At 41.0% G+C, this 17,507-nt stretch overlaps 1 protein-coding gene and 1 long non-coding RNA gene across 4 annotated transcripts in view; one reads left to right on the forward strand and one right to left on the reverse strand.

The window, feature by feature from the left end:
* Nucleotides 1-17,507, forward strand: part of Usp24 (ubiquitin specific peptidase 24) — a 129,752-nt gene that overhangs the window by 76,367 nt on the left and 35,878 nt on the right. For all 3 annotated transcript variants that reach the window (XM_006238511.4, NM_001271206.2, XM_039109959.2), the window contains 11 exons: nucleotides 828-925; nucleotides 3,219-3,314; nucleotides 3,431-3,659; nucleotides 4,228-4,387; nucleotides 5,814-5,969; nucleotides 7,985-8,055; nucleotides 8,717-8,877; nucleotides 11,847-11,908; nucleotides 13,783-13,974; nucleotides 14,927-15,044; nucleotides 16,869-17,013. In XM_006238511.4, the coding sequence (XP_006238573.1) occupies nucleotides 828-925; nucleotides 3,219-3,314; nucleotides 3,431-3,659; nucleotides 4,228-4,387; nucleotides 5,814-5,969; nucleotides 7,985-8,055; nucleotides 8,717-8,877; nucleotides 11,847-11,908; nucleotides 13,783-13,974; nucleotides 14,927-15,044; nucleotides 16,869-17,013 (1,488 nt within the window). The remainder of the gene's footprint in view (nucleotides 1-827; nucleotides 926-3,218; nucleotides 3,315-3,430; nucleotides 3,660-4,227; nucleotides 4,388-5,813; nucleotides 5,970-7,984; nucleotides 8,056-8,716; nucleotides 8,878-11,846; nucleotides 11,909-13,782; nucleotides 13,975-14,926; nucleotides 15,045-16,868; nucleotides 17,014-17,507) is intronic.
* LOC134479024 (uncharacterized) overlaps nucleotides 4,770-17,507 on the reverse strand; it is a 36,958-nt gene continuing 24,220 nt past the window's right edge. Inside the window, exon 3 of the long non-coding RNA XR_010051960.1 lies at nucleotides 4,770-6,054. This is a non-coding gene — a long non-coding RNA (uncharacterized LOC134479024). The remainder of the gene's footprint in view (nucleotides 6,055-17,507) is intronic.

A 17,507-nucleotide genomic window follows, 5' to 3' on the forward strand; every position in this document is an offset into this window, starting at 1 on the left:
GCTCATAATGCTCATAGGTTCATAGAAATAAAGTTTTTAGAATAGAAAAGTATTTTGAGTTCAGAATATCTAGTTTAGAACTAAGAGATTTTTAACATAACAACTAAATGAGCTATTGTTTCCTGGACACTTGTTTGTGCCGCTGCTCACTGAGTAGATTGTCTTTCCTTGGTCTGACAGCTTCTGTTGCATCTAGCACACGTAGTCATTATCCTCCTTTAGCATAAGGAAATGAGGCTGTGGGGAAATTACACGTGTATGATCTCTCAGCTCAAAGCTGATAAAATTAGAACATGACTGAGTCACTACTAAATTGTGATTTCTATGCTAGAATCCTCCATTCACCACAATACTCAGTTTAGCTTTACTTTGCTGTAGGCTTTGCAGTATCAGAGAAGGACAGAGACCTTAGAGTAAGACCCACCTCACCTACACAGTGAACGGATGTGCCTGGAGCAGAGCTCGTGTCCACTGAGTAGGCACTGTGCTCTCTAGGGACTTTAGCTAGTGCTTTTCATTTTTGAGCTGTTTATAAAACTCTGGCCTGCGTGTGTTTAAAGAACATATTTTGGGTATTACATGAATTTATCTGTTATCTAAGCTTGAAGACATTTTATGAAAACACTTTGTGTTCAAAACTGGAAGAAGAAATCCTAATTAAACACAGTATGGAAAAATGTGATTGTCTTTACTGAGGGAGATCAGCCTTCATAATCTTCTTGAGGAACTAAGAGGTGCATCAAGGGAATTCTGCCTTGAGCTGTATAAGTAAGAATACCCTCCTCAGAAAATGTTAGCGTGACTAACTGTGCTTCTTTGCTCCCCAGGTTCTAAGCTCCAAACTCATGCCAACAGCTGATGATGACATGGCAAGAAGCTGTGCAAAGTCCTTCTGTGAGAACTTTCTCAAAGCTGGAGGCTTGAGGTTTGTGAGTTGCAAAACTCATCATGGTCATATTGGTTTATTTCTCCCATGTAAGCCCTGCTTTTTCCTCCAGTGAATTGTGTAAGGCATTATGAGGGTTACAACAAATAGAAACGGTGCTTCGATGTCTTAGGATGTTTCTATTCATTTTCTGACTTTTCATTACTTGGGAAAACTTAGTGAAGAATGTCTCTCCCCTCAGCAAGGGAGGGAGATTTTCAAGAAAAGTAAAGTTGAGGTGACTGCCTCTCTTTCTTCAGTCGTCCATGACTTTGTGTCCTGCATTGCAGCAACATTGACACTAGTGGAACGGAGTTGATTAGGTGGAACCCGTCTCTTCAGAAGTTTGCACTTAAATGGAGAGTAACAGCTAATTAGCCTGGAAGCAGTGGCCTATGGCCATGGCTGAGGGAAGGAAAAGCTGATATAAGAGTCTAGGACATGCTTCACAAAAAAAGGAATCTGTGAGCTGGGAATTGAGAATGAGTGGACTATTCCTTAGGTCAGTAAGCAGAGAAGGAGAGAAAGAGTGCTGTAATCCAAGTAGAAGGCAAGATGAGTTAAAAGCATAAACATGTATTGCTTGTCTTTATGTCTACTCAGCTAGACCTGACTAGAAGGTCAAAAGTAAAGAACGGTCCTCAAGCAGGAAGGAATGAAGACCAACTTGAACTTTGAGCAAAAGATGGTTAATAGAAGTCCTGTGTGGAAAAATAGCATAGAAAAGAATCTAGACAGGGACCTTGAAGATAACAAGGGAAAAATGAGGATTAAAAGAATTACCAAGCAGCAGGTAGATAGATGGCTCAGTGGTTAAGAGTGCACTACAACCACTTCTAACTGCAGTTCCACAGGATCCAACACCATCTTCAGATTTCCGCAGGATATTACACACACATACACACACACACACACACACACACACACACACACACACGTGTAACATAAAATTAATATTAAAAAATAATTCCCAAGCATTGTGGAAGTTCTGGTGTGCACACAAAATTTCTTGTTGTGCTTACACCCTTCTCCCTGCAGTCCCCCCAACCCCCGCAGGCTTCCTTCTTGCCTCCATTTCTCCACCCTACCCCTTCTTTCCTTGAGACAGGGTCTTATTCTGTAGGCCAGGCTAGCCTGAAATTAACATTCTAACTCAGGCAAGCCTGCCATGATTTTGTCAATTCTACAGCTTTGACTTCAGCCACCATGTCTGCAGTTTAGAAATGCTCTTCTTTAAACACTCGTTTCAAGTGAGCCAACAGTTTGCATGTCTGTGGTAGTCAAGGCATTATTCTTGGACTTCCTGTGGGTACTTGATAGTGTCTATGTTATACATTTTAAATAATGGGGACAGACAGAAGTGAGTAAAGTAGACAAAATTTATGTCCCCATAAAGCTTGCAGTCTACTAGAGAGGGAGACAAACAGTAAGCCACTAAGTAAAGGTTCTTGTTAAAAGGGATTAAGAGCTATCAAAAGACACAGAAGAGGAAGCTAAGGAGTAAGGTTGTGATTCTTAATGGTAGATGAGAAAATGTCTACTTGGTAAGGTGACATTGTACAGAAAGTTGAAAACTAGGAAGGGGCAACGCTTGGCCAGCAGCTAGTCGTCTCCTCTTGGTGGGGAAGCTGCCTGGTACCTATGTAGGACACCAGAGGCCAGGGTGCTCAAAGCCAATGACTTTGGCCCGATAGAATGTGGCACTCTGTGGACACTCAGGATCAGAGTGTGTAGCACCTCACAGCCTGCTCTGCGCCCTCTGCCTCTTCTGTTCATGTGGAAGCCAGTGAACAGCTTTGTGCAGATGAGTACCTTGATCTGATTTACATTAAAAGGCTAATTTACTCTGGTTGACCTTCTAAGAATAGATTTGGAGGGTGGAGAGATAAGAACGGAACCAAGAAAAGTAGAGATTGAAAACAAGCTTGATTGAATGCACCAATTTTTGATAGATTTTCTTGAATTGCTAGTTCTACTAATAACAAGGTAGGCATTGTTCTGTGGTGGCAAACCAATTAGTGAGAAAAGCTGCAATCTGAACATCTCTTGATTATCTGTAAAGCACAACCACAGGTCTAATTATTATGGAAGTCCTCATGATAGAAATACATAATGTGGATAGTTTATGTAGAAACCACAGGTCTAATTATTATGGAAGTCCTTGTGATAGAAATACGTATGTACATAGTTCACGTAGAAACTTGTTAACTAAACATTTATGGAAAGTGCATTTAGTTTTCTGTTTTAAAGAAATTGAGGTCTTTAATATACTATCTTTGTTCTTTCTTTGAAGTTTGGTTGTAAATGTCATGCAGAGAGATTCCATCCCGTCAGAAGTAGACTATGAGACAAGACAGGGTGTTTATTCTATCTGTCTACAACTTGCAAGGTATGAAGATAGATTGCACTATTCTCTCAAGGCAATATTTTTCTTGTCTTCCAAATTTTATCATTTTAAAAGAGTATGAAATAACTTCAAATGAGCATTTGCCTTCTCTGTTTAAGGTTTTTACTTGTTGGACAGACAATGCCAACATCATTAGATGAAGACCTCACCAAAGATGGCATAGAAGCACTTTCTTCCCGTCCATTCCGAAATGTCAGCCGGCAGACAAGCAGACAGATGTCCCTATGTGGGACCCCAGAAAAGTCATCCTACAGACAGTTGTCGGTATCAGACAGGTCTTCCATTAGGGTTGAGGAAATCATTCCTGCTGCTCGAGTTGCAATACAAGTAAGTAGTCGGTGAACTCAACAAGAACCAAGTGGCTCCTGCTCGGGAGAGGAAGCAGTGAATATAGAGCAGCTCCAGTGCGAACACTGCTTCCAGGCACCTTAGTGCGCGTAGAAAGGAGGCTGACTGCAAGTACAGAACTGATCCAGGTGGAAGTAGCAAGTGTAAACCTGCACAGACAAGCCAGGGCTGAGTCCACTCACCTGTGCTGTCAGGCCTGTTTACGCTCTTAAAGACTAAATGGTGAACAGAGTGGGAGAGTTGGACAGGAGACTTGTTCAAGTAAAAAGAACAAAACCGGAGCTCACATGCTACGTGACAGGATGTTCATGGAAGCTGCAGTGTACTGTGTAGGAGAGGACAAGGCAAGAAAACAAACTGAGGAACGATTGGTTAAACTAGAGCATGGGGATTAGGGACTACAGGAAACAGCTCTTAATGAGCCTGTGTGAGGACGCAGCGTGAGAAGGGCAGTCCTGCATGATCTGAGAGAGAAGGGTTCTACCTGAGGCCACAGTTAGAGAAGTCACCATGTCTCTCTCATAATACCCTTCCCATGCCTCCTTAGACTATGGAAGCAAATGATTTCACTGCCACTGTGGCTTGTTTCATGAGACTCTCGTGGGCTGCAGCTGCAGGACGGCTTGACCTCGTCGGAAGTAGCCAGCCAATTAAAGAAAGTAATTCTCTGTTTCCTGCTGGAATTAGAAACAGACTCAGCAGTTCAGGTAATGATTTAAACTGGGACAGTGCTCTTAAGTAAACACAGAACAGTATATTCCCTGTGGCATTTTGGTCCTCATTAGTATGTGTGTGTGCCTGTTTACATTTGTATACATGTGTACATATGATGAGAATGTGGGAGGGGTTGGGTGGGGGTAAACGTGATGTGAATACAGTACCCATGTAGAAAAATCTTCAGAACCAAAAAGACAGTAATAGAGCATTGGGCAAGAATCAGCTGTAAGAATAATCCATGGGAAGATTTGCCAGATTATAAAAAGAAGCTTTTCCTCTTGCTTTTGAACATGATTAAAAAATCCGTGAGTCTTGATACCTTTTCTTAAGAGAAAGGGCGCTTATTAATGCATGGCTTATGTGCAGATGTCAAATCCTGACATCTTTATTTATTTTTATACTAGGTTTGCTGAGTATAAAAGTGTTCCAACACCTATAATTTGTAGCAGAAACATAAATTTCCCAGAAGGCTAGCATGGTAAACAGTTTTTTTTTCTTGGTTTGTTCCAACTCCAGAGTGGAGAGAGAGAGAGAGAGAGAGAGAGAGAGAGAGAGAGAGAGAGAGAGAGAGGAGAGATCGATATAAGATTATTGTTCTTCAGATATTTTTGTTCTCTTTTGGTTTGGGGTGAGAGCGGCTGTTTTAAGACAGGGTCTCTCGTTGACATAGAAATCACCCATTAGGCTAGGCTGATTCAGTAGGCCCTGGGAATGTGCTCCCTGTCTCCCCCTCCCCAGTGCTGGATTGGTAGGTGTGCTACTATGCCCCGCTGCACCCATGGGTTCTGGGTACTGAGTTCAGGGTCTTATAGTTAGCATGCTAAGCATTTTACCAACTGAGCTACCCTTCTGGACCGTCCACTTATTCCCTGTTGGGCCTTTTCATGTAGCTCTATTTGTTGGTTTTGTTAGTTCTTCCTGCTCTCTATGTTTATAAATACATCAATAGTAAAAGGTTTTTCTAGTTCGGCTTGGTTTGGGTCTTTTGAGATAGGTCTCACTGTAGCCTTGGCTGGCCAACTGCTTGATGTATAGACCAGGGTGACCTCACACTCAGATCTGTCTACCCTGCTTCTGGGATTCCTTACTGGGATTGAGGGTGTGTGCCAGAATATGCAGAAATGTTAAGTAAATTCTGTTTTTAGGATTCTCGTGTCCATGTAGTCCATCGAGATCACCTTGTAAGGTACAAGGCCTTCTCCCACCTGAAAGGAGTTTTGTCATGTGAAAACATTTGAATCCCTGCAGATGGTTTAGGGCAAAGCAGCTGGTGTGCATCAAGCAGGGAGACTCCATCTCCTGCTCCCTATCAGTGCTTCCTTCAGTATTTACCACTGCACGGGGACTGTGGGTCTTACACTAAACACTGCAAACTCTAGGACAGGGCCATACTCAGCTTGTGTTCCCTGCCTTCAGGAAGCAATTGCAGCTCGAGCAGTGAAGGAGAGCCAGCGGCCCTGCATGCCGGGATCTGTGTCCGGCAGCAGTCTGTGTCCACCAAAGATGCGCTGATTGCTGGAGAGGCTCTGTCTCTTCTTGTTACGTGCCTGCAGCTTCGGAGTCAGCAACTGGGTAGGACGCGGCTGATTGGTAATCCATTCCTCTCAAAGAAAAGCTTGGTTTCTGTTAAGGCTTGACATCGCTTTATGAAAAGCTCCTTTTCATGAGAGAAGGAATAGAGAAAGTAAGGATGTAGACCAGGTAAAAACAGTGCTAAAGTGGTTAATTCTACAGGAATGTTTGAGTGTTTGCTGAGCCTTGTGTGGCCACACATACAATTCTACATCAGGTGTTGTAGGGTGCCATGTCTGCTCTGGAGATAATTCTAACTAAGGAATCGAACCACCCAGGTTACTGGTTTATAATAAATAATGTCAGAATTATATAGTCACCATATAAAAATGATGAAATCTAGGTCTGGCTCTGTAATCTTTGTTAATGACTTCTAGTGGGCAGACATGCTAGGCCTTAGTTCCTCAATATCTCTGGTTTGTCTTCTCTCTTTCTTGGTGACTCCATCCAGTTTCACAGCCTTAAATCCACCTAGACACTGTACCCTACACGTTAGTTTGAGTCTGTAGTCTGGACCACTCTCCTCATCACTCTACTTGAGATGTCCCAAACCTGACCTGTTCAGAATAACTGATCTTGCCCGTATCACTCGGAAGTTCTACCAGTTTATGAGCAGAGCAGTTCGAGCTTCCTGCATACTCTGCCTAAGAACCTGGAGTAAATATCACATTTTACTGTCTCTGCTTCTGTTATCGGAGTGTAACCTTCAGATTCTGAATTCTACCTCTTTATGCCCCTTTTGTGCGGAGTTAGTACTTCCACACTGCCCCCGTCTCTTAAGTAGATTATACCAATCAATGCTGGCCTAATTTCTCTCCTACTCCTGCCCTTACAGTTTATTCCTCATGCATGCTACTTCTTCAGAACTCACAGGCTTCTCTGCTTATCCACAGTAAAAGCCAACTCTTCACTAAGTCCCCAAACCCAACACAACTTAATACCAGCAATTCTCTTTCTCCCATCTTCTAGTTTATCCCTCACTTGCCGGCCTCTTTGCTCTTTCCTCTACATAAGATACATTCCTGCCTCAGGCCCTTTGCACTGCTGTTCCCTCTTTCTCTTCGTGCTCCTTCCTCACCTGCAAGCCTTTGAATACGTAACATTCAGATGTCTGGTTAGACATTCCCTGACCATCTTCCCAAAAGCTCAAGCCTTCCCCGTGCCCTCACACAACCCAAACCCTTCCCTTACTCTTTCAGCCTCGTTTGTTTTAATAACCGTCAATACAACACACTCATTTTTCATGGTATTGCCACCATCCCCTCTCCTCCAACTACACTGTGAGCTCCACAAGGCCAGAGACGTGTACATTGCATTTCCTGCTGAATCTCCAGCTCCCAGACACTTTGTATTGTTCAGGAAATAGACACAAAGTAACCCATTCTAGGACCTGTACTAATGATCTTGTACTAATGATCTTGTAATTACTTATTTCAGACTACCACAGATAAAGATTTGATGGCCATGCAAACTAATTGTATAAGTCAGAAGTGAAAATCAAGATAGACATAGAAACTAGAATATATAGTTCCAACTTATAATTAATTAAAATAATAACTGTAGACATTTTCTGAGAACAAATGAATTTGAAGATTTTTATATGGAAAGTATAAATCATTATGAAACAGCTTTTCAAGCCTGTACCATTCTTATAATTTAATTTTCCTGAAATTGTTTAAGACATTTTCAAGTTGAGAAAATACAACTTCTCCAAGTTTTTATCTCTTTTCATGTATGAACTTAGGTTAAGGTGTATTATAGTTAGTAGCACTGTAGTTTTTAGAGAGAAGACGTCCTTATTCTGTAACTGGTATGTACACAGAAGGTAGTGGTACTGAAATGTGCCATGAGGCCTGCTGTTCCCAGAGACCATTATAGACAATCCTGGGGTTTGCCTCTATGTAGAAAGGGGAAATTTTTCTGCTTAAATTTGCTTTTAAGAAATTCCTTAGGAATGCTGTCATTTTGTAAATGTGTTTCCTGATTATTTCCTTCATTCTCCTTGTTTTCTCTAGCGTCTTTCTACAGCTTACCATGTGTTGCTGATTTTATCATCGATATTCTGCTTGGATCACCAAGCGCTGAGGTAAGGATTGCTATTACATAGCAAAAGACCGTTTGCCCTTGTTATGGGCTTTCATCCAGGTCTACAGCATGGTGAGGAGCACAGAAGGAATGGCTACAGACACCACCCTGAAGGAAAAGAGACCATGCGGACTATACTTCTGCCTTCTCCTTCTCCCTCCACATTCCAACAAAGGTTTCAGCACTGGGGTTAGAACTGATTGATATTTGAGTTTTTGTTAACAATCAAAGAGCAGCCCCCAGTGTTAAGCATCTGTTAAGTGCAAAAGCAGCAGATGTCAGGCTTCAGCATGCTGGTCAGAGTCTGGAGAGATCACCTTCAAACCATGAACGTCTGTTAGGTTTTTAATTCTTTCATATGTGACCATGAAAATAAGCTTTTTTAAAAAAAAATATTTGAAAATGGGGTTTATTTTCATTGAGTTATAAACCTTTTAGCTCAAGTAAAGTAGTAGAGTAATTTGGGAAGTCAGTTTCCAAACCACATTTATTTTTTAATTAGTCCATTTACTCTGTCAAATCTTTTGTCATTCAAAGTTAGAGTTAACATCTTTCTAATATATTTCCGTCATTTGAATAAGTAAATGATGTGGATTTTCAGGGTGCTACTTTTTAAGCAGTCTGCAGTGTTGATCTTTCATTTACCACTGATCACATTTCAGATCCGCCGGGTCGCCTGTGATCAGCTGTACACTCTGAGTCAAACAGACACTTCGGCCCATCCAGAAGTGCAGAAGCCAAATCAGTTCCTCTTAGGTGTCATTCTCACAGCACAGCTGCCTCTCTGGTCCCCGACCAGTATCATGAGAGGAGTCAATCAGAGGTATGTAATAAAGACACAGAGGCGGGGAGTGGTTTTCTGTGCTACTCTAGTTCTCAAGACAAGAGAGCTTCTCTTTCCTCTCCTCACATGCAGCTTCTGCATGTTTTTCCTGATGCAGGATGAGAGTTAAAGCCCACCAGGCTTCCCTCTCCACCACTCCTCACTCCCACACTACTCTTCCTAATTGGTAGCATCCCAGGGTTCTTTGAGCCTGTCCCTTGGTCCACATCACACTTGTGTCCCCTTGCACATGGCCTTGATTGTGTTGAGATAGACCCTTCAGGTCCTACTTCAATCAGTGTTTTGATAAGGGGCAGCATTAAACTTTGCTGGGTCCTACTTTTTTTAACGTCTGTAATTGTATTTAATACGTATGGACGTTTTGCCTGCATGTGTGTGTGCCTAGAACCTGTAGAGACCAGAAGAAGGTATTGGATCATCTGGCACTCAAGTGTTAGGAACCAAGCCCAGGTCCTGTACAAGAGCAGCAAGTGCTCCTAACCACTGAGCCTTCTCTTCAGGCTCCATGTTGGATGCTTTTTGTCCCTGTCACTGGAGCTGATTTGTGTGGGCTCCTTCACTCCTCTCTGGTAATAATGCATTTCATGTCTGACTGTCGCTACATTCCAAGAAAACAGCCTGTTCATGTTCTAGAATTTTTTAAGTGTGCTGGTTTGCTAATATTGGGGATTTTTGCTTTAGTATTTATGAGGGTAGTTGGTTTGTAATTTTCTCATGGGATCTTTATCTGGCTTTGATATTAGGATACTGTTGTCCTCATAAGAATTGGAAAGCATTACCTTCTCCTCAGGGTCATAGAGTTTGAGAAGGACTACTATTAGTTTTTTAAATGTTTAATAGAATTTACCAATAAAACTTCCTAGCCTAGTACTTTTCTTAGTTGGGACTTTTTTAAATTCTACTTTGCTAATATTTGAGTTCTAGAATTTTCATTTCATATAGAATATTAATTTTATGGACAGTTGCTGATGGTATGCTCGTAACCCCCCCCCTTTTTTTTCTCTATAAAAATCAATGACAACATTCTTACTTTCATTTCCAAGTTTAATACTTAAGTTTTTTGACTGTGTTTGTTTTGTTAATCTAACTAAAATTATCAAGATATTTCTTTTTTTTATTGATCCTGGGCTTTTAAAATGTATGTATTTTTGAGATGAGGCATATGACACAAGATACCCTTCAGCTGTTTTATCTGTTATTTGTAGGTCTTTCTTACAGCATTAAGTGTGTGTGAGAGGGTGTGGGTGTGTCTCTGTGTGGGTGTCCGTGTCAATGCTTGTTATGCTCTCGTACACTTTCTAATGCGTAAAAATTCATGGTCCACATATTTAATTATCAACATGTTATCTTGAAGCATTTGACTTTTAAGTTTTAAAATCCTGATGTGTAAATAAGTCAGTATTTTTTGGTTTTGAAAATAGATCATTATGGATGACTTGTTAAATGTTCAACCCAAATGTATTTGCAACTTACCCTCAGGATTGAACCTGAAGTAGATGCTAGTTGTATATTTTTAGTAATGAAAAATAGTTCTTTAATTATTTAGAACTAATTTTCAGGAAATATTTTTACCTAGTAAGCATCTGAACTGAAAGTAGACAGCTTCTTTTTCCCTTGACTATTTTTGACTTTGGAATTGGATTCCAAACTTCCTATGTGAAATTTTTCTAAATATAAACATTTATTTGAAGGACAGTGATTGTCAAGTGGAAGTTTTCCGTTGTTTAAGAAGTTGAAGCTGTTGGACTTGTCCTCACTGTGCAACAAGTTACTTAATTCCTCCACAATTAAAGGTGACAGGCAAAAGGAAGGAGCTGCAGCAGTGGCTCCATGGCTAAGAGTACCCATTGCTCCTCAGAGGACCTGGGTGTAACTCCCAGCAGCCACATGAGAACATCCATAACCCCAGTTCCAGGGGATCTACTGCCCTCTCCTGACTTCTGTGGGCACCAAGCGCACACATGACACTCATACACACGTGCAGACAAACATTCACATGTAACATAAAAGGAATAAATTTTTAACAAAATATGAGATGAGATTTTTTTTAACAAAAGAATCTTTTGACAGGTTGTTGACTTGTAAAACTATTTAATTTTGCATACAGTTGAATGGTTATAATTTTCATAAATTTGAAATTAAATTTGTATTTTACATTTTTAAAATGTCTTAGTTTGGTATATAATTAGCAATTACAATAGCTAACTGTGCTGCACAGTTTACCAAGGGGCGTGTGTGTGTGTGTGTGTGTGTGTGTGTGTGTGTGTGTGTGTGTGAGAGAGAGAGAGAGAGAGACAGACAGACAGACAGACAGACAGACAGACAGACAGAGACAGACAGAGAGAAACAGAGAGTTTTACACTCAGAAATGTCTGAGTTTGGATATATTATTATCTTTAATTTTAAATAACCTAAAAATCTTGGTTCATTATACCTACTTGGTCCATGTATATCCAAATATTCACACATTTTTATTCTATACTAAGCATTAGAAATTACAAGACTGAGAGGAATGAGGTGTCATGGACACCAGCTATGAGTAGTAGAGCCAGGATTGAAACCAGTCTGATCCTGTGCTCCTGCCCACTGGGACACAATCCGATTCTAGAACCCGTACTCCTGTTCACTGGAACAATCCAGTAACGCCCTGCATTTGACAGCTAACTGATAGATAATAGTTCACATTTGGGTGAACAAAAGCAATCAGTGTTTGTTATTTTAAAACGATACGTTTGTTAAGTTTTATTCTCTCTACACCATTGTGCCTAGACTATAGACTACAAAAGTTATTGATTTCCTTCATGCTAAAATTGGTATTTAATGTAAGTAATTGTATGTTTAGGAAAATTACCTTGCTTAGCTGCTTTGTGAACTTATTTTTTAAAGGAAAATGCTTTATCTTTTAAAATCAGCCCGTTTTTAGTAACTGGAATCTATCTGGTTTTTAGACTGCTGTCTCAGTGTATGGAGTATTTTGATTTGCGATGCCAGTTATTGGATGATCTGACAAGTAAGTAAAGTCTCACTTTGATTCTGGGGAGGGAAATGAAAGTGACAGACCAGGTCTGAAGTACCTGTTAGAAAGTCAGAATACATTCATTTTTGACATTGGATTTTGTTTTCTTGGAAATGGCTTGTAAGTCCATATGCTACTGAGCTCTGCTTCTGTTATATACCCAACCAGGGTACAAAGAAGACTTGTTAACTTTAGAATTTGCAAGTCTCATCTGTAATTGAACTAAGGAAGAATTAACATGAAGGATTTGACTCTCTAGCATAGTTTATTCTACCATGTTTTATTTTTTTAAGGTTTATGTTTACTTTATGTGTATGTCCTTTATTGGATATTTTTATTTGCATTTCAGATGTTATCCCCTTACCTGGTTTCCCCTCCAGAAACCCGCTATCTCTCCCTGCTTCTATGAGGGTGTTCCCCACCCCCAATCCCTCCCATCTCCCTGTTCTAACATTCCCCTACACTGGAGCATTGAGTCTTGACAGGGTATGTGTATGTTTTATATGAATGTATGCAGATGTGCCTAGATGCCTACAGAGGCCAGAAGAAGATGTTAAATACCCTAAAAATGGAGTTACTACCAGTTCTAAGCCATCTGACATGAGCACTGGAAACTGAACTCAAGTCTTCTGGGAAAGCAGCCAGTACCTGTACCACTGAGCACCTCTCCAGTCCCTGTTCTGACACTTGAGGGGATAGTTTAATGGCAGCTGGGATCTGTTGAAACATTTTGATAGTGACAGAGGTCAGTCAGTGAGTGAAATAGCAGTGACAGAAGTTGCCCTTTAGAATGTGGAGATTTGACTCATCTGTACTTTCAAATAATGCAAATATATTATAAATAATACAAATTTTCTATGTAAAATTTAGTTGTTCAGATCAGGTGTTCAATGTATTCCCTACTCTTTATGCTCAAATTCACTTCAGATTATAGGAAATAAAATTCAGAATCAACAGAAATATTAATTGGAGTAGAACTTCAAAGCCAGGTAAAAATAAACATCCACTGTGAATGTACAAGTTGGACAGCCCCATGGGGGATTCATAGGTACAGTTCCTGGAGACTGGAAGTCTAAAGGAGACAGCATGTGGCTGTCCTCTGTGCTCTAGAAAAGGAACAGAATGGCTTCTCAAAAGAAGCAACCTTTTCCCAGCACCTCATTCTAAACAGACTTTGATGTAAAAGCCTTTCTTCTTACAAATGACACAAGCTGTAGTGTATGGTGACTGATATATACCTGAGCAGCAGCTCTGCAGGCTGTGGTTTCCTCCGCCTGCGAGCAGTGCAGTGAGTTCCTTGGTGACTGGAGTAACATAGTTAGACTATATGTCTTGACAAGTATAAGGTAGAGAGAATGCGACTGTGTCCATATGACTGCCTAGACTAATCGATACTTTGAGCCACGCTTCCAGTGTGGAATCTGACTGTCAGCCCTTATTTGGTAGGGTAAATTATTCTCCGGTGTTTGGTTTATGGATTGGAGAAGAGAGCTTATCTTCCTCTTTGGTTTAGGAAGCACTGTGGAGAGCCTTCAGTCTTCTCATTACTCTCCATTCCTCCCTTCCCTTAGGAAGTCTTGTTCGCTAAATCAGGTGCTTTGTTAGAGCAATGATCTTCTCCATTGTCTCAAACTTAGTGTGTAGCATGGTGGCCTCCAACAGAGGAGGCAATCAAGTGTTTAATTGACGCACGAGATGGCCTTAACAGGGTCTGCAGCCAGATGGCTATTAATGACAAGGCTTGTGAGATCTGCGAGGTGAAAGATGAGGACTTTAGACTGTTATCTTTAGTCCAGGACTTTTTTCCCATGGACAGAAATCTTCTTTGTAATAGATTTCCACCTCCTCACCTTTACCCCCCCTCTCAGCTTCAGAAATGGAACAGTTAAGAGTCAGCCCAGCTGCCATGCTTGAAGACGAGGTTACCTGGCTGGATAACTTTGAACCCAATCGGACAGCAGAGTGTGAGACCAGTGAAGCAGACAACATCCTATTGGCAGGACACTTGCGGCTCATTAAGACCCTGCTGTCACTCTGTGGGGCAGAGAAGGAAGTGCTTGGTACTTACTGTTCATTTTATTTATTGTGTGGGAAAGAGTCCCTCAGTTCTCAGCTACTACCAGTGTTTCATATAATTGTGACAATATGATAATTGCTAAATGTCCCATGAAAACTTGACCTTTTGGGAGTAGAAAATGGTCTGTAACTTTAATGATTAGTAAAACATAGGGTGTCTTTCACCTGTGTCCTTAAATCACATGGAAAATTTTATATTGTTGAAAATAGTTAGCACGTAACTTACTATCAAATAAAAGTTGCAATTCAGAGGTTTGTCTCTTTTGCTGATTGTTATATTTTATAATATATCTTCATTCTTATAAGAATGGTTCTCATCCGGGAAGTAATCCCCAGCCATTTCCCCCTCAGCATTGGGGAAATGTAAGATTCCCCTGGAGTAGTTACAACTTGGATATTCATATCTGAATGCTATAAATGATACTTAGAAAACAAACCAAAATATAACTACCACAGTTGTAGCATCAACTATGCCAGCGTTGTAGAATCCTCATTACTATTGAAGATACGTAGAAAAGAGTGATTCTTAATCAGGAAGGAGGGAGCATCATTTTACCTGACAAAGATCGGCTTGAAAGTTTCTTTAGCCCTTGTGTGGAGGACTTCCTGATGCCCAGATTCGAATTAGTCCCTCAGACCATTCTGCCTAGTAGTGGTGTTGGCACTTGTGCTTCCAAGGTGAAGGCTTGACTCCTTTCACTGTCACAGACTCCTAAAGAAGGCACTGTCACCTGACTACTCCTTGCCTTGTTTCCTGGTCCCAATGTGCCACAGATCTGTGCAACATATTGAGCTCCCGAAGAGTACGCTAAGTTAAACCAGACATACGGCTGTTAGGTGGCCTCAGGGCCTGTGCTTCTCTGATAGGAAAGTGCAATAGACTCTCCCAATTAAAATCTGTCTTCCTCTTGAACATGACACTCTGCTCTGTTCCAGGCTCATCACTGATTAAACCGTTATTAGATGACTTCCTTTTCCGAGCTTCGAGAATTATTCTGAATAGTCATTCTCCAGCCGGCAGTGCCGCCATCAGCCAACAGGACTTTCATCCAAAGTATGGAAAGTGCACATTGTGTTCAGTTTTGGTAAAATCTCTTAATTCACAACTGTGATCCAAAAAGATTTTGTTAATTTGGAATTTGTCTTCCATCCTGTGAGTTTGTCCTGTTTTCGGCCACCTAAACCAGTGCATGCAAATGAGCTTTATTTAAAGCATGCATGGCGTGGAGTGAACAGGGAGAAAGTGTCCTGGTCCAGTGCCCGCCATCAAGGCGGGAAGGAAGTAACTGTGCTGATCTGGTCATAATATTCCAAGGGAGACAAAGGTGGTAGGAATTCCACGTAGGGATTGGATTGGGACTTTAGCTCCTTCATAAAGCAGAAGTTTAGCCGTGTGGGATGTCCCGAGTCCAGTCCCCAGCACCGAAAGAATGAACTACCTCCAATGTAAACAGACTCCAAGTGGAGACCAGGAATTTTTAGGAGAAAGGGCTAGAACCTTGTCATTTGCTGGGTCATACTATGTTCTCATATCTGCAACTGCTAGTAATTTATTAAAGTTGTAATTTTGGAAGCAAGGTTTATATTATTCTTTGGAGCTATAAATGTGAAATGTCTACAAGTATTGTTGACCTGTGATGTTTTAGACTGTTGTCCCTAGAACAGACAGCAGTGAGCTGCCACTTACCTTGCTTGGAATCAAACTTAATTTTCTAAAGAACAGAGTTAAAATTTCAGAAGCAAGGTATAATAAGAATGACATGGAGTCCCATGTGTAAATACTTTTCTAGCTAGAGAAATCCCTTATTAGCAGAATGTAGTGGAAGGCATGGAGAGGGCATTTTTAGAGCTCTTGAACTGTCCTCAGGGCTATGGCTCTCATCTCATTCCTGTCTGGTCTTGTTTTGAAACACTAGGTCTCTGGGATTCTAATTAAAGCACCAGGAATAGATTAGTAATTTTGACTTTTCAGTAAATACAAAACAATATATCTCTATTAGTTTTAATGAAAAAATTAATTGGTGACTCCTTCCCCTTATTTTTATTAAAATAATAAGCTCATGTGTAGCTCCTGAATGGAAAAGCAGACCTGTTTCTTCCTTCCTTGTGTACTAAATGTGCTCATCCATCAGTGACCTTTTCCAACAAAACCTTGAAGCAAAGGGGTTTAAAATAGATGATAACTTTCTGAAAGTAAATGTATTCTTTGTCACAGTAACAAAACAACTGCTTTCGCCTCTGTGTTTAGTACCTCCCTGTTCATTTCTTGTCCAGCCTGTTCAATCCATACATCTAGACAAGAATCAAAGGAAGGGCGGCCTCTGTGGCCCTTGTCCTCAGCAGCAGGTGCAGTGCTAATCCAGGAGCTGCACAGTCCACACCTTTATAATTGATTTCACGCAGACATTACATGTCCTCTTTTTTGTGTGTTCACTGTAATCTGTGATCACTTCAGCAGTGCCAGGTTAATTAGAGCTCAGAATTGCTGCCTGGGTTGAAAGGCAGGCAATAAAGGAATCTGCTTCCTCTGTGTCACTTTCATAAACTGATTTGACAAGCTATCTGTTTCTGTCTCCATTTCTGTAACACAGTAGAAAGCTATTAGTGTCGCTGAAAATTATTGGCCTGCAGCATATTTGAAATGTTTGCGGGAATCTATTTTTAGTTTCATAGCTTCCTTTTTTTATTTAAGAGGATTTTACTGATTATTAATAGGCTAAGATAATAGTTCTGAAAGCTCTTCCTGCCTCCTGTATTTAGGGCACATAGATTACTAGGTTTCCTGCATATACCTGACTTACCTGTGTTGAAGAGATTATAGTGTTCATGTTTTGTTTTCCAATGTTGATTTTGAAGATGGCTGTGCTGTTGTTCTTAGGTGTAGTACAGTAAACAGCCGATTGGCAGCCTATGAAGTCCTTGTGATGTTGGCTGACAGCTCACCTTCAAATCTTCAGATTATTACAAAAGAACTGCTTTCAATGCATCATCAGCCTGACCCTGCTCTCACCAAGGAGTTTGATGTAAGTTTTTGGACCTACTAATATTCTTTCTTGGTTGTGTTTGTGTAAGTGAGGTAGAGGCAGGAGACCCTGGTGTCCTCCTCTGTCATGCTCCCCTTGGTTTGGCTGATGCGAAGCATCACTTGAACCCGGAGCTGTTTAGACTAGGTGGCCGCTTGCTCTGAGGACCCGAACTGTAGACTTCACAGCTGCATAGGAGGCACTGCACCCTAAGTCATCGCCCCAGCCCTCATTTACCTGTTTGTAGAATGATCTCCTACATGTATAACTTCTGTCTACCTTTTGTGGGTATGTACATGACGAGGAGCAGGGTGGAGGCCAGGAGAAGTTGCAGGAGTTAGGTCCTCTCACCTTCCACCACCATGTGGGACCTGGGGATGGAAGTGAGGTTTTCAGGCTTTGCAGCAAGAGCCCTTCCCTGCTGTGGAGTTTCTCTAGCCCCATAGCGTGTAAGTTTAGGACTCGGGTTGCATTATCCTAGCCACAACCAAGTC

The sequence above is a fragment of the Rattus norvegicus genome, chromosome 5, assembly GCF_036323735.1.
Source record: "Rattus norvegicus strain BN/NHsdMcwi chromosome 5, GRCr8, whole genome shotgun sequence".
Taxonomy (NCBI): Eukaryota; Metazoa; Chordata; class Mammalia; order Rodentia; family Muridae; genus Rattus; species Rattus norvegicus.